Raw genomic sequence first — 16118 nt, 5'->3', positions numbered from 1 at the left:
GTGCTCTGTCACACAATTCCCAATATTTAACTCACAATAAATCTGAGGTAATATATAATAATAACACAATTTAGTTCACTTCACAGACACTAAAATGTTTTTTTTTTCTGCTCACACAGTAAGTAAGCATTTGTGTGCATAGGGTGACCAGATTTGAGATGGTGAAAAAGAGGACACGGTGGACGTACAACTACTGACGTGCAGACTGACCAATTAAATGTTTACAGAGAAGGTTATCGACCAATAACGGTAGCTCTACAGTCAGACCGTCCAATCAGAAGATTTTAGGCTACTTCACCACGTCCCCTTCTCACTCAAGCGAACCAATCGGAGTAGGGGAGGGCGGGACTAGTTTGTGAACGAAACTTCTCGAAGTTCTATGTACGCTCTAGAAAAACAAAATCCCGGACGTTTGTGAAATTTCGCCCGGACATTTTTTTAAGTCTAAAAAAGAGGACATGTCCGAGTAAAAGAGGACGTCTGGTCACCCTACATGTGCCTCATGTTTAAATATAGTTTACTATTTGAACACAGAGGCCATTATTTGATTTGTAGTGCACTATCCCAATATTGTGCAGTTTGGGCAATGAATCTTCTCACTCATTTTATTCTTATCCTAGAGAAAATAATTCCAGCATCATTACGTTTGCGTATACAGGAAGACATGAAGCTCCTCTAAAGACAGAAAGAACACATCCATTTTTATTGAAAGTCTTTTGTTATATAATTAGATTTAAGAAAATAAAATCAATATCCAGTGAATATTTATTACAACAATTACATTATATTACACACTGCTATGTTTCCAATCGATGTTTAATAACAGAAAATAATATAATATATAGTTCATCATTAATGAATAGTCCTGCTGTCTTCACTGTGGTCCTGCAGCTTTTTTGTTGTCACTTGAGGTTTGAAAGTCTTGGCATCGTACACCCACACAGTGTCGATTCCCTCTCCAGCCACGTGGTCAGGTGTCCATGTGGGGAACGGGAAGCGGCAGGCTACAACTTTGGCTGAGGTCTGAAGCTCTGATTGAAGCTTGGCTTCAAGCTGCTCCATCTGTGGAGTGAATTATTACAATTTCATTCAGACTTTAACTGCAACACATTCACAATTTCTCAGTGTCTGGGTCTTTTACAGTTTCACTGAGAAATATACGTGATTTTTCCTCAGCACTTATGACCTAAATCTTTGTCTGTATTTTGAACTGACAGTTAAAACAAAATAGTTATTTATCTTAGGTTATGCTTAATATAATTAATGATATACTAAAATACATGAATCCAATAACTATTTAATAACTGTATTATTACTGTAAAAATAAGTGAAATACAAATTCTTACCATTTGTGGGACTCCAAATATTACTACATTTGAAAACTGAGCAAAGCTGACCTACAGGGGGAGAAACACAACACATGAAGTATAAGGCAGTCTGTATGTAGTGTGTCTGATATAAACCATGACAATACCACAGTGTATATTATTCTCTTCTTTATATCAGAAACATTCAGATGATTCAAACATCTATTCACTGTCCTAATCTACATTTAATATAATCTCAGTATTATGACTTCAAAATACAATCTGGCAGGCGTGTGAAAGCCTTTACAGTGAATGAATATTCCAAGTGTTTTGTAGAAGCCCAAGATGATGAAGGCTTGTTTGTTTTGGTAGCAATGAGTGTTTGTACTTAGCCTGGTGTTGAGGAATGGTGTTGGCGTAAATCGGCTACTGTTCTTTCCGGAGTATAATGGAAGAGATTGTCCCATTGGTATCACTTACTTAATACCAAAATGTAGCCGAGGTCTTAGGGGTTGATATTTACTCATACATTTGCTAATACAAATAATAGGGATAAGTGCTCTGTGTCTGTGCTATCACACTGAGATCATGAAGTTCTGTAACAACCACACACCACACACCACACTCCTCACAGACAGTCACCCGGAGGAAACCCACGCAGACACTGGGAGAACACACCACACTCCTCACAGACAGTCACCCGGAGGAAACCCACGCAGACACAGGGAGAACACACCACACTCCTCACAGACAGTCACACGGAGGAAACCCACGCAGACACAGGGAGAACACACCACACTCCTCACAGACAGGCACACGGAGGAAACCCACAGAGACACAGGGAGAACACACCACACTCCTCACAGACAGTCACACGGAGGAAACCCACACAGACACAGGGAGAACACACCACACTCCTCACAGACTGTCACACGGAGCAGGACTCAAACCCCCAACCTCCAGGTCCCTGGAGCTGTTTGACTGCGACACTACCTGCTGCACCACCGCTCCGCCCTGTAACAACACCCGTTAAATTTAATTTTGCCAAGAGTCTGCAGGCCAGATATAGTGGACCAGAACATCTCAAGTCTTGTGTTTTCCAAATGTGGAAATTAGTGCCCCTTTGAGGTTTAAGGCTCATTAAATATGTAGAAGAACCACTAAACCTCAAGAGAAATGTTTATTTGAAGAGGAGAATAAGAGCAAAGAACTTAAATCTAATTAGAGGAACATGTGGCGGTAGGGTTAAAACTGAATACTATTAAATATTAATATCCCAGTTGGATGCTTTCAAAAGATAATTCCACTGTTATCTGCACTGAAACATTTCATTAACTACAGAGGAGAACATGTCTGCTAACCCCACGCTTACCTTCCACAGATCTGAAATGTGAAAAGAGGTTTGATGATGAACTCCTTCCCTCCACGCTCGGTAACGGGAGTAGAACACCAGCCACGGATTCAGCTCAAAGCCAACTGCCCGGTAACCCTCCTTAGCTGCAGCTATAACCTACATCAGACAAGAAAATCAGCATCAGAAATCAAAAGACTAAACATTCTTTCTTCAACACATGAATTGGTGTTACGTGTGTGGCCTGCTACTTTGATCAAATCATGACCACAAGAGCGTTAATAATGGGTTTGTCTCTCTCTCGCTCTCTTTTTTTCAGTACCAGCAATTTCTTTTCTGGAAACGATTTACAGTGGAGGTGGTGAAATCACTGTGAGGATTTGACTGCATTCATCTACAGCAGCATTAGTGAGATCAGGTACTGATGCAGGTGATTAGCCCATTGATGGGGAGGTTTACATCCCTTTAGCTGATGCTTGGCCCTGAGTTTCAGATTACACATGTGTGTACACAGCTGAACAACTGTGTCAGTGCTGTGTGTACCTTGAAGTACACTGTATAGTCAAAGGTTTGTAGACATCTTCTAAAGAGTGCTTTCAGAAACACAGGTGTGCACACACATGTATAATCTCTGTAGAAAAGCAATGGCCAATAAAATGTGGTGCTCTAGAGTGGTTGCAGAAGACCCTAAGGTCACCAGGCCCAATGCCAAACATGGACTGAGTGATCTGTAATGCCCCAGCATTGGGCTGTGGAGCAGCGTTCTTGTGATGACTTGGAGTAGAGTTTATAATCCAGCACTAATCTTCAGACATTGTAGCTGACATCACATGTATATGGCTGCTGTCCCATCCTTACAGTAGTGTTCGATTATACAATATAAAAAGATATTCCAGAAGCATAGGGTAGTTCATTTTAACAGCACTGTACTAAAAAGTCAAGGTGAGGTCTCCTACCCGCTTCCAAATGTTACATAGTGCAGTTTCTGAAATACTGAGCTAGAAGTAGCACTGACGATTCACAGTGATTTTGAAGGTAAAATTATGTTAAATTTTAGCTGTTTTAATGGGATGACCAAGTCTATGGTGCATACACTGGTTCATTAAAAGCATTTCATTATTCATTCATTATCTGTAATCCTTATCCAGTTCAGGGTCGCGGTGGGTCCAGAGCCTACCTGGAATCACTGAGCACAAGGCAGGAATACACCCTGGAGAGGGCAACACACACACACACACATTCACCTATGGACACGTTTGAGTACCAACGTGTGTTTTTGGGAGGAAACCGGAGCACCCGGAGGAAACCCACGCAGACACAGGGAGAACACACCACACTCCTCACAGTCACCCGGAGGAAACCCACACAGACACGGGGAGAACACACCACACTCCTCACAGACAGTCATCCGGAGGAAACCCACTCAGACACGGGGAGAACACACCACACTCCTCACAGACAGTCACCCGGAGGAAACCCACACAGACACAGGGAGAACACACCAAACTCCTCACAGACAGTCATCTGGAGCGGGAATAGAACCCACAACCTCCAGGTCCCTGGAACTGTGTGACTGCGACACCTACACGTTGCGCCACCGTGCCGCCCATTTCATTATTCATTCATCATTTCATTTAGATGAATTCATTATTCATCTAAATTTTTAAATGTATATTTAAAGATAAATAAAAATTGACGTAAAAAACCCTAATGACAGACACTATCTGTGGTACTTTTTGGATGTAAAATGACTATTTATTAGAGTTTTAAAGACGAAACTGAATGGACAGACTTACTATCCGCCCATCGCCGCTTCCAATGTCCACTAGAGTCCCTGATCTGGGCCCTAAAACCTGCAGGACATTTCTGACCTGAGCGGTGGTCCCAGGGACGAAGGGGAGGCAGACTTTCCTCAGAGCGGGAGCGACAAACGGAGTCGTGACCGCGCACAGAGCCACGAGAGCCCCGCCCACAGCACCGGTCAAGACCAGCCCGAACCGCCGTACTCCCGGACTCAGCTTAGTCCCGGTCCCGGTCCCAATCTCAGTCTCCTCTGACTGAACCGAGACACTCATTCTGGGTCTGTGTGTGTGTGTGTGTGTGTGTGTGAGAGAGAGAGAGAGAGAGAGAGAGAGGGAGATCTCAGCTCAGATCACCCTGAAACACGAGCTCAATCAAGTGTACTTCACGTAAAGATACACAACTCAGAGCCATTTATTTCTAATTAAATCAAGTTAAACTCGTGTAGTTTTAAGTGGGAGTATGTGTCCTTGTATTCGTCTTCTGTAAAAGTGCACTACCGCCATCTGCTGGGCTGGAGACTGATGTTAGGCCCTGTCCCAATTCCTGCCCCAAGCTTTAAAAGGCCCTCGTTGAAGTGCGCACTTCGTGATTTTGTTGACGTGGGAACACGCGATTTTCAGTGGAAATCAAGTGTTTTATCTTGTTAACATGTCTGTGTGGTGTTGTTTGGGTCGGTTCACAACAGGAAGATCATTTAGGCATCAGAACCTTCAGAAAGTGTACTGTATATTTAAAGAACATTAAGAGTATATAGGGTGGCACAGTGGCGCAGCAGGTAGTGTTGCAGTCACACAGCTCCAGGGACCTGGAGATTGTGGGTTCGATTCCCGCTCCAGATGACTGTCTGTGAGGAGTGTGGTGTGTTCTCTCTGTGTCTGCGTGCGTTTTCTCCAGATGACTGTCTGTGAGGAGTGTGGTGTGTTCTCCCTGTGTCTGCGTGGGTTTCCTCCGGGTGACTGTCTGTGAGGAGTGTGGTGTGTTCTCCCTGTGTCTGCGTGCGTTTTCTCCAGATGACTGTCTGTGAGGAGTGGGGTGTGTTCTCCCTGTGTCTGCGTGGGTTTCCTCCGGGTGACTGTCTGTGAGGAGTGGGGTGTGTTCTCCCTGTGTCTGCGTGGGTTTCCTCCCACAGTCCAAAAACACACGTTGGTAGGTGGATTGGCGACTCAAAAGTGTCTGTAGGTGTGAGTGAATGTGTAAGTGTGAGTGTGTGTTGCCCTGTGAAGGACTGGCGCCCCCTCTAGGGTGTCATCCTGCCTTGTGCCCAATGATTCCAGGTAGGCTCTGGACCCACCGCGACCCTGAACTGGATAAGCAGTTACAGATAATGAATGAATGAATGAATAAGTGTATATAAACCAAGAGGAGGCACCAGTGTCGGTTACCGCGTCAACCCTGATCAGTGACATGACAGGGTTTTGTTCTGTATGAGCAAATCAGAGCAAAATACAAACAGGTGATTGACAGCTGTGAGGACCAATAAGGATTCTCCAATCATTTTTAAACTAATTGTGGCAGAGCGGTACTAGGACAACGTCAGAGCTATATTGTTGAGAGATAATGCTTGCCACAATTGTACATCACCTAGCTTATTAAAGGCTCGTAACGTGACGTATTTCAAATATATTGTTGTTTGGTAACAAGTTCAGTACTAACACTACACAGCAAAACAAAGTACTTGTGTATACACAGTGTACACAACAGGGCCAAATGTGCATTAGAGACAGAGTGTAGGGAGGGATGTAAATTCTCTTCTTGTCAGCCCTTAAGAGTTTGAGATGGAATTTAATCCTGCGAGAAAGCGGATGCTTAGGTATGTGTGAAAATAAATTGGGCTTTTTACATATTTTGTCAGCTAATCCTGTATTAATTTCAATAACCTTTAGACCATCAGTGACCCATAGGCTCAGTTTACAAGCAGTGTGGATGGAGCCAGCCAAATGTATGACTAGGTTTATAATTGTGAACCTACCTATTAGTAAAATAACCCATTTGTGTCATGCTCTGTGAAATTTTGTACAGGGCGGGCCATTTATATGCTAGCACAGGCTTCCAGTATCCGTAGTTTCAGGTGCTGCACATCTCGTATCTCGTATATACACCTTAATAAATTGGGAATGGTCGGTGATATTAACTTCCTGTTTGAGGCACATTAGTATATGGGTGGTGGGGGGGCTTTTCAAGATGGGTGGTGACCATGGCGGCCATTTTGGATCCAACTTTTGTTTTTTCAATGGGAAGAGGGTCATGTGACACATTAAACTTATTGGGAATTTCACAAGAAAAACAATGGTGTGCTTGGTTTTAATATAACTTTATTCTTTCATGAGTTATTTACAAGTGTCTGACCACTTATAAAATGTGTTCAAAGTGCTGCCCATTGTGTTGGATTGTCAATGCAACCCTCTTCTCCCACTCTTCACACACTGATAGCAACAACACAGGAGAAATGCTAGCACAGGCTTCCAATATCCGTATTTCATAACTCATGAAAGAATAAAGTTACGTTAAAACCAAGCACACCATTGTTTTTCTTGTGAAATTCCCAATAATTTTGATGTGTCACATGACCCTCTTCCCATTGAAAAAACAAAAGTTGGATCCAAAATGGCCGACTTCAAAATGGCCGACATGGTCACCACCCATCTTAAAAAGTTCCCCCCCTTCCATATACTAATGTGCCACAAACAGGAAGTTAATATCACCAACCATTCCCATTTTGTTAAAGTGTATCCATATAAATGGCCCACCCTGTAGATACACAGCATGGAGTTTCATTCTTATTTTCAGTAAAGACATAACACTAGGGTAGTTACCTTATGCAAGACCCGAATTGGAAGGCAGAATAAACACATACTCTAAATCTGCTTTAAAAAAAGCGATGCAGAAAAACCACATTTAATACGTTTGTAGGTAGTGACAGTTATTTGCAGCAGTCATGTGATGATGATAAGGTTATGACACACAAGTTCAAAGAATAAAGTTAAGACAACACATGTCGGCCTGTACGGCTGCTTACATTTAAGAGATGGAGAACAAAAGCATATTGACAGAGACGGATAAGGTGCATTCACTTGAAACATTGGTAGAGTTTTCAGTGGTAATAAATGTGATTAAAAGTCTGTGCTGAATATCAAAAAAACGTCATTATCCTAAAATGTACACAGAACTCATAATCCCCCAGTCCGCCGCTTCCCAAAGAGTTAAATGTGAATTCAAAGTGCTGTCCCATACAGTATCATCAGCATTATACACAGACACACATCCGTTGAGCAATACAAAAAGATTCAGTGCATATGTACAACAAGAGATTGGCTGAAGAGGGTCCTTTGTGGTGTTCTCAACATAAAATGCCAAACAAACTGATGTGCATTTTGATATTTTCCATGGGGTTAATCAAATAAAGTGCATGAGCCAGAAAGGTCTCTGTCAGAAGTCATTGGACACTGATCGGTGCACAGTCCTTTCCATGCCCACTCTCCCATGGCCGTGGCTGGTGGTGGGGCCGTCCTCCAGGTCATCATCCAGTTCGCACACCTCGGCACCGTCTTGCGAGTAGCTGTGCTTCATCACTACGATGTTCCTGCGGCCTCCGGGGAGGGTGTGATGTTGGAGAGGAGGAGGCTGTGGCGCCACTGCCTGCATCTCGGAGAGGATGGTGGCAGCGTCGCGCAGACTCAAGTCACTGCGGCTGCCCCTCACACTGGACGCCTGGGACCCACAGTGGTGCCCGTGGATGCACTTGGATGAGGAGCGCTGGAGCTTGGGGAAGTCCTCTGGCAGAGCCTCACCCTCAGCAGAAGCTGCCCTCCTCAGAGTGCACAGCTCGTAGTGAGGTGGCTCAAAGGCCTCAGGAAGGAGGGCGGGATCAAAGTCGTCTCGCCTTATGATGTATTTTTTGCGTGGCTGCTTGACCTGGATGATTATGGACACGGTCAACAGAATGAACACCACTCCGCAGGTCACTCCAATGATGGTCACGTTGGTGTTGTCCAGGTGTTCCAAGATGGTAGCTTTCCTTTTCTCTGGATAGGGGCAAAGAAAGTATCACAGCACACTCTACAAATCTGTGACCTGATCTCTGATCCCAATACTTATGATTCTTTTCCACTGCATGGTACCTACTCTACTATAATTTATTTGGCTCCACTCGTTTTATAATCAATTGGTTTTAAACTATAAAGCTCACCCCTCTCCTAAATGTAGCTGATGACATCACAAACACATTCATTGACGGCAGTAAGGTTAAGCATAGTTTATTCATCATGTATTCGCACGTTGTTGGGGTTTTTTGGGGAACTGAACACAGCTCAGCACCCAGACAGTTTTTTCTATTCATTGTTTCAGTGTCCACTCACTCAATGAGTCTTTCATTGGCCATCAACCATGGTGTAATTTTACAGGCTACCTTTGTGAGTTTAAAAAAACCCCAAACGCGACCTCTACTGTAGCGTGGAGATTTTACAAAAAGCCTGTTTGTGCTGGACATCTGCATTTAGTCCTTTAGACATGTCTTCATTTCAGTCAGTCCGCTACAAGGTCCCTACTCAGCTTGCTTGGAAACTAAAAAAGTACTTGGTCTAATGGGAATAAAAAAGAGCTGAGTCAAGTAGAGTAAAGACCACACTGTGGAAAAGTGCCATAAGAAAGTGCCTTAAATCATTAAATAAATTTACAGTTTTCTTATCCCAAACATAGTTGATCAGCCAACACATTGCTTGGGTGACATCCACCAGTGAATATTACTTAAATTGTCTGTAACCAGTCAATTTGATGTACAGGGTGGGCCTTTTATATGGAAACACCTTAATAAAATGGGAATGGTTGGTGATATTAACTTCCTGTTTGTGGCACATTAGTATATGGGAGGGGGGAAACTTTTCAAGATGGGTGGTGACCATGGCGGTCTGCCATTTTGGATCCAACTTTTGTTTTTTCAATGGGAAGAGGGTCATGTGACACATCAAACTTATTGGGAATTTCACAAGAAAAACCATGATGTGGTGGTTTTAACGTAACTTTATTACTTCATGAGTTATTTACAAGTTTCTGACCACTTATAAAATGTGTTCAAAGTGCTGCCCATTGTGTTGGATTGTCAATGCAACTCTCTTCTCCCACTCTTCACACACTGATAGAAACACCGCAGGAGAAATGCTAGCACAGGCTTCCAGTATCCATAGTTTCATAACTCATGAAAGAATAAAGTTATGTTAAAACCAAGCATACTATACCAAATTGTGAAATTCCCAGTAAGTTTGATATGTCACATGACCCTCTTCCCATTGAAAAAACAAAAGTTCCATGATCCAAAATGGCCGTCATGGTCACCACCCACCTTGAAAAGTCCCCCCCCCCATATACTAATGTGCCACAAACAGGAAGTTAATATCACCAACCATTCCCATTTTATTAAGGTGTATCCATATAAATGGCCCACCCTGTATATATGTGTGCCTTAATGTATACATGCATTTAATCAATCTGAATAAATTTAATCCCAATGGACTACCTGATAGATGTTAAATTCCCCCTCAGGTCAACTCACATCTGTTCATCAAAATTAGATATAAAAGTTAATTCCAAGAATAATAAACAGCCAATGCTTTAAAATTGTACACACTTTCACATTCATTAAGTGCACATGGATCTGTTATTATGTATTTGGTCCTCACCTCTATCTGCACTTTTACCTTCTGCCATTCAGCTGCAACTTGAATGCCCTGTCCCTCAATTTGATGTGTTTGGTTTCTTTGGTTTATGACATCAGAAACCCAGTCTGTCTGAATTTGCCTGTTTGTGACAGTTTTGGATCACTGCAGTTCAAAAGTGCTATTACTCAGTCATGAGATTGACTGCTGATTTCACTCATGATACATCTTCTATCTTATAAACAACACCACACACGGTTAAATACCCTTCCACTGAAGTGTTTTAAAATTTGATAATCTGATAAATATTTCAGCATTCATTTTACATTGCAGTCAATATTATCCATCATGTATTACCTTGGAGATCTCTTGGTTGAGCAACTAATTTTAGGATGAGGGAATGATTTTTAATCGAGCTGTATTTCTTTAATTAGTCTCAGTTGGTTTTGCCAAACACAAGGAAAATTAAAATATATTAACACTGTCTGAAGAATGACATGATAATAATTGACTTTTTTTAACTTTATTTTATAGCAGTTCATACAAAGACATGCAGCTAAAAAAGGCAAATAAGGAATTAAAAATCCACAAAAAAGAAGCTAAAATAAGTTTATTTATTTATTTATAAATTGTGGAGAATGCCAGTCTAATAATTAGGTATATAATTCCATATTCTGAAGTGTGGTTTCAGGACTTGGTTGCATACCTTTGCATCCATTTTCATCCCATGGATAGACACAGTTCTGGATACCGTTGCACACAAGTGTGTGGTTAATGCACATGTTGCTGTGGCAGAAGAATGCATCTCCCTCACATGGAGCTAAGGAAGATATGAAAGATGAAACTTGAAACTATGAAAACTTTTATGCAGTAGGGTTTGTAATATATTCATTCATTCATTCATTATCTGTAACCCTTATCCAGTTCAGGGTCGCGGTGGGTCCAGAGCCTACCTGGAATCATTGGGTGCAAGGTGGGAATACATCCTGGAGGGGGCGCCAGTCCTGCACAGGGCAACACACACAATCACACACACTTTTTTCGAGTCGCCAATCCACCTACCAACGTGTGGTTTTAGACTGTGGGAGGAAACCGGAGCACCCGGAGGAAACCCACGCAGACACAGGGAGAACACACCAACTCCTCACAGACAGTCACCCAGAGCGGGAATCGAACCCACAACCTCCAGGTCCCTAGAGCTGTGTGACTGAGACACTACCTGCTGCGCCACCGTGCCGCCCGGTTTGTAATATATAAAGGGTGGTAATTATTTATAAACAGATTTTGAGTAGTTTGAAAACGAACCATTCCTAGTATTATCAAATCCAAATCACCTCATGGAACTGGCTTGTAATTCACTGAGACAAATTCCCTCACTCACACAATGGCACTGTGTATCTATGTTGTTCATATGGTGAATGGTGTGACTGAAAGGAAATCAATAAAAATAGAGTGGCTCACGTTCTTGGAAGGTGGTGAAAAGTATGCGGAAGCGGCTTTTGCGGCTGCCCTCGTCTGCCCACATGCGGATGACCCCCACTGAGGTCAGCAACATGACATCATTTGCCACTGTGCTGCAAAACTTATTCTTTAAGTGCTCTACCGAGCTGCTGCCATCGTAGATCGCCACAAAGTTGCGCTTGCATTCATTTGAGTTCTGCATTTCATATTCCAGAAAGCGCAGGTAGATCTGCAGGAGAGATGTGCCATTTAGAATAAAACACATTATTACTTTTACAGCGTTTTGTAGAGGCTGTTATCCACATTGACTTGCATTCCTAAACTACGTTAATGTACCCTTATGATTATTTTGTCAGTTATATAAAGCTTTCAGAGAATGAATAAACCACATATTCGTGTTTGAGGAGGAGGAGGAGGAGGGCTTTACCTTTGATCCAGGTGGAGCTCTGATGAACCACCTGCAGTCCACAGCCTCGGTCTGCAGAGCTCTGCCCTCTCTCGACACCATCATCGACTCCACAATGCCCTCAGGTCCGCTCATGTCAAACTCACACACTACAGCACCAGGAAACGCAAGGATCAATTCACTGCTGTCTGGTTTTTTTTCGGTTTAGTATTGGTCTTATGGACTCAAAAAGCTCAAACTTACATGGGAGCGTCAGAGGAATTCCCGAATCTTTAAAATCCGGATCTGCAAAGCAAGCAAAGAGTAACACTTTCAAAGATTGCATTGATAATGTGTCCTTCAAGTCCTTTGCCAGAGATGTCTTGGCTGCCAAGCTGAAACCGTCCAGTTTTCCTCCAAAGTGTGTAAAGCACAGCTGCTTTCTTAAACTGCTTTTCTCATATCATCATTGGAAAGCTCGACACACTTAGAGAAGAACTATAATTGCCAGCTTTCTGACCTCAGCTAACAGATGCCTACATTGTCCAGAACGGTGCTGAGTGATGGGAGATAGGGCATCCTACCCTTCCAATGAGAGTCTTACAGCTATGAATGGCTGCAGCATCACCATCACCAACGATCAAACTTGAGCCTGGCCTGTTCTGGAGTCCCACAGGCTGGATTTTATTTTTCAAGTCAGCTGGATAAGTACGGGAGAGTCAGAAGTGAGGATTATCAAAAAGGTACATGCCTTGACATCTCCTCCTATTGGACAGGTTTGGCCTAGGTAATCTAGCTAAATGATTATAGAACCTTTGAGCAATCAGATTTGATCCTAAATTCCATGTATTTGTAGTGGTGCACAACTCTGGATTTGTAAAACATGAAAAGGATGTGAATATATCACTCTTATACTTGTTCACGGTTTGTGAGGTCTTTCCCGTGTTATTTGTATTTTTGAACAGTAGTATCCTGTGGTTTTAGACTTCCATTACTTTCTGCCTATTTTCAAATACACATTTGTCCTCGGCCTGGATTTGTGTTTTGCTACACTTCTGGTACCAGTGTAGTCTGCTATTGGCCTGTTTTTAAGTTCTTATAAATGAAGTTTTTCAAGAAAACCAGCATATCTACTTTTTCATACTTGAAGCTCGAACACTGTGAGTAGTTTGTTGGTCATAGCTGTCACACACAGCACATTTGGTGTTTGCTCACTACTGGCTGATCAAAATAACAAGATCCAGGTTACTTTGGTTGGCTTCGTCCTCTCTCAAATGTTGATATGACGCTTTACTGTAGGTCATCGTTAATAAAGCTACATGCCACCTGTATGACAACTTGCATAAACATCTGTAAAGGCTTATTCCAAAAAATGTCAGTTGTCATAACCATCTGTAAAGTGAAACTGATTTTTTGTATTAAACCTTTACTTACGCCCACGTAAGCTTTTATCAGCGGTTATGAAAGGCACAAAGGTGTTGTGTGGGTGAAATGAATAATGACCTACATTAAAGTGATGTTAAGAATTGATGAAATGATGGCAAGAATTCTTGCAAATTGGAAACTACGCTCTTTCGAATTGTGGTTTCGAAATAAAAATGGTGGTGTTTGACAGAACTATACTTAGTAACTAAATCAGAACATGTTAAAAGCTGTTTTCAAAAGTCACACTGAATTCAGAATATAAAGACACATCTGATATGGTTCTGAAAGTCATAATATTTCATCAGCTGCCATGAATTCTCATTTGAGATTAACAGTAAGGAAAGTGTGCTGATACAGGAGACTGTTTCCTCCCTGACCTTGAAAGAACTCCAGAGCAATCTTCCCCATTTCCCTTACATGATAACTGTACATGCAGGATTAGGGAATGAGAAATGATGTCCTGAGGCCTCTCAGTCATGATTGTACGTAGATTAATAATCCTCGTACCAGCCTCGTGCAGATTAGGTTGCCCTGTTTCATGAGAAGCAGAGCATTAAGACACAGGGCTTCAAGGTATGTTTTGTCTTGTCTTCACCTGTCCGTTCTTTCCCTTCTTTGTGAGATGACTGTGAAAAAATTTAATTGCGAAGTATCTCTACACGTATTCTAATTTCTCACAGCTCCCAAACAGAATCAGTGTAACTGAGGTTTCAATCTAAAAATGATGCAGGGATCCTCACTAATCCTCTCATGGTTTCTTACCTCTGCCACAGCTTGGCACGGATTATTTCCGTGCACTGATGTAACAGGACGAGTGCATGCACAAGTGGAAGAAACTGTATATATGCCATAAATTGCAGTTGGAATAGCGTTCTGAATCAATGGATTAAATTAATGCACTGGTGACTGCAAAATGTACAGCAGTTCAAAAAAAAAAGAGAGAGTTTTTGTTTTATAAACCACACAATTTGCACACTTACATTACACTGCAGTTAATTCATTATCCTGAGACTGATGACAGGATTTACGGATAGAGACGTGTTAATGCTGAGGATTTGTTGGGCATCTGTGGCCAGTGCTTGAGTAAACAACACTGATTTTTACTCAAACAATGAGTAATAAGAGGAATAATCAGATTTAGCACAGTACATTCACCAATATTAGTGTTAAATTAACACTCTTAGTGTAATAATTTAACACTAATAGTGTTGATTTAATACTGGTGAATTTACCATTACAACTGTGTACCATTTAATGGACGTCTTTTTTAATTCTGATACATCCAAGTCATTTCTGCCTATTTCCTTTGCTTTATTCACTGGAGAGCAGCATTTTCAAATAGCTTTAAAATATGAAAAACAGAGCACTGACAAAAATGGAGATTTTGTCCTGATGACAACAACTATTTTTTTAATTGAGCATGCAGTTCCAATACAGATATTAGAATCATACTTCACTAATGTGAGTCAAAATGGATAACAAATTCGGTTTGTAAATAGCACCAAATTAATACCGGACAACCGTTTTTACCCTGTGACAAGATGTGTACATGAATCTAGTTACTCTTACACAGATTTGTTTGATGAAAGTCCTGTTAAATACGATGGTACACAGTAACTCACATTATATAATTCAGTGTGTAGTGAATCTTACGTCCCGACTCAAATCTGTTGAGGATAAAATGCAGAGCCCAGGGCGCAGGGTAGAGAAGGGGCTAGAATGTACTCTCCTAAAGACAAGCTTTCATTAACTGGGATGAGAGACAACACTAACCCCCATCCAACCCCCCCACCCCACCCTCTCAGCTGCTGCATGTGTGCCTGCACTACAAATAGTGAGCCTTCAGATGTGGACACTGGATGTAACCCCATCCAAATCAGACCGCACAAGACTAGAGTATGTCAGCTTCAGGGGTGAATTCTAAAATCAAAAATCCTGCAAAATGAACAAAAAAAAAAAAAAACAATCAGAAGCAAGTTCTACACAAAATAATAAACCCAATCAAAACTAGGGGATTACTTAAAACAAATCTTTAGAAACATCAAATTTAATTTTAAATACAATCACTTCATCTGAATGTACAAGTGTCCTGTCTCAATTTTATTATATAAAACATGTAAAATTATTAAATTAGCCTTGTTCTGTAAAATTACCATTTCAGATACAAGGTTTTGATCCAGCAATGACAAAATCTGGGAGAGAATACAAGAATCTAATTAAAACAGGTGCATATTTCTATTGTCCCACTAGGTTTATGGTCACTATGTTACAGTGTTGTGAAGTAAAACGTTAGCTAGGTTTATAGAGCAGTGTTATATACACGTCAAATTATTACAAGAAGCATCTGTTGTCATTAGTTTCTTTGGTCTGTAATGACCTTCAGAAGGACAACTGAGTCTTGTTGGAATAAGCCTTTATAGAGGATTATGTAGTGTGTCTGTGCCAGTTGTTGTAAAGAGCTCATAAACCTTATGAATTATAACCTACAGCAAGTGATATTCTCTTTAAGTGACGATGGAAAAACTGAGGAGTTAATAAACAGAGCAGATAAAGAAATGATTGACTGTATTCTAAAGCTGTATGCCATACGTCCTGTGCATTATGTTTCATTAGTAAAAACATGACCCACAAACACATACTGCTGGATTTACTGAGCTTATGTAAAGGGCATGCTTTTGTATAGCACTGACTTAACTCTTACCTTGAGTGAAATTATATCTGGCAGAAAACCCAGTGGC

General features: G+C 41.4%; 2 protein-coding genes across 4 annotated transcripts in view; both read right to left on the bottom strand.

The window, feature by feature from the left end:
* Window positions 1-703: 703 nt before the first annotated feature.
* Window positions 704-4931, bottom strand: atpsckmt (fATP synthase c subunit lysine N-methyltransferase). Of its 2 annotated transcripts, none has more exons than XM_066680843.1 (4): window positions 4455-4931; window positions 2680-2817; window positions 1347-1397; window positions 704-1062 (listed from the first exon to the last, which is right to left on the bottom strand). In XM_066680843.1, the coding sequence occupies exons 1-4, from the start codon at window positions 4731-4733 to the stop codon at window positions 853-855; spliced, it is 678 nt and encodes a 225-aa protein (XP_066536940.1). In that variant the 5' UTR covers window positions 4734-4931; the 3' UTR covers window positions 704-852. The 2 variants fall into 2 exon arrangements, with proteins under 2 accessions (XP_066536940.1, XP_066536941.1); XM_066680844.1 differs by having other exon boundaries at window positions 4530-4931.
* Window positions 4932-7373: 2442 nt separating this feature from the next.
* Window positions 7374-16118, bottom strand: part of LOC136707013 (neuropilin and tolloid-like protein 1) — a 14254-nt gene continuing 5509 nt past the window's right edge. For both annotated transcript variants that reach the window (XM_066680836.1, XM_066680837.1), the window contains 6 exons: window positions 16082-16118; window positions 12220-12261; window positions 11998-12125; window positions 11571-11799; window positions 10816-10929; window positions 7374-8483 (listed from right to left, as the gene is read on the bottom strand). The exon at window positions 16082-16118 is cut by the window's right edge and continues 212 nt beyond it. In XM_066680836.1, the coding sequence (XP_066536933.1) occupies window positions 7888-8483; window positions 10816-10929; window positions 11571-11799; window positions 11998-12125; window positions 12220-12261; window positions 16082-16118 (1146 nt within the window). In that variant the 3' untranslated portion in view covers window positions 7374-7887. The remainder of the gene's footprint in view (window positions 8484-10815; window positions 10930-11570; window positions 11800-11997; window positions 12126-12219; window positions 12262-16081) is intronic.

This window comes from Hoplias malabaricus, chromosome 9 (genome assembly GCF_029633855.1).
Source record: "Hoplias malabaricus isolate fHopMal1 chromosome 9, fHopMal1.hap1, whole genome shotgun sequence".
NCBI classification, from domain to species: domain Eukaryota; kingdom Metazoa; phylum Chordata; class Actinopteri; order Characiformes; family Erythrinidae; genus Hoplias; species Hoplias malabaricus.
This window is presented reverse-complemented; position numbering and strand designations above follow the sequence as displayed.

What these genes read in the sequence shown, in the direction of transcription:
- atpsckmt (XM_066680843.1), bottom strand. Translation starts at nt 4,733, where the DNA reads ATGAGTGTCTCGGTTCAGTCAGAGGAGACTGAGATTGGGACCGGGACC. An exon ending in ACATTTCAGATCTGTGGAAG is followed by an intron (nt 1,398 to 2,679) that starts GTAAGCGTGGGG and finishes CTCCCCCTGTAG; the next exon opens with GTCAGCTTTGCTCAGTTTTC. An exon ending in TATTTGGAGTCCCACAAATG is followed by an intron (nt 1,063 to 1,346) that starts GTAAGAATTTGT and finishes TTCACTCCACAG; the next exon opens with ATGGAGCAGCTTGAAGCCAA.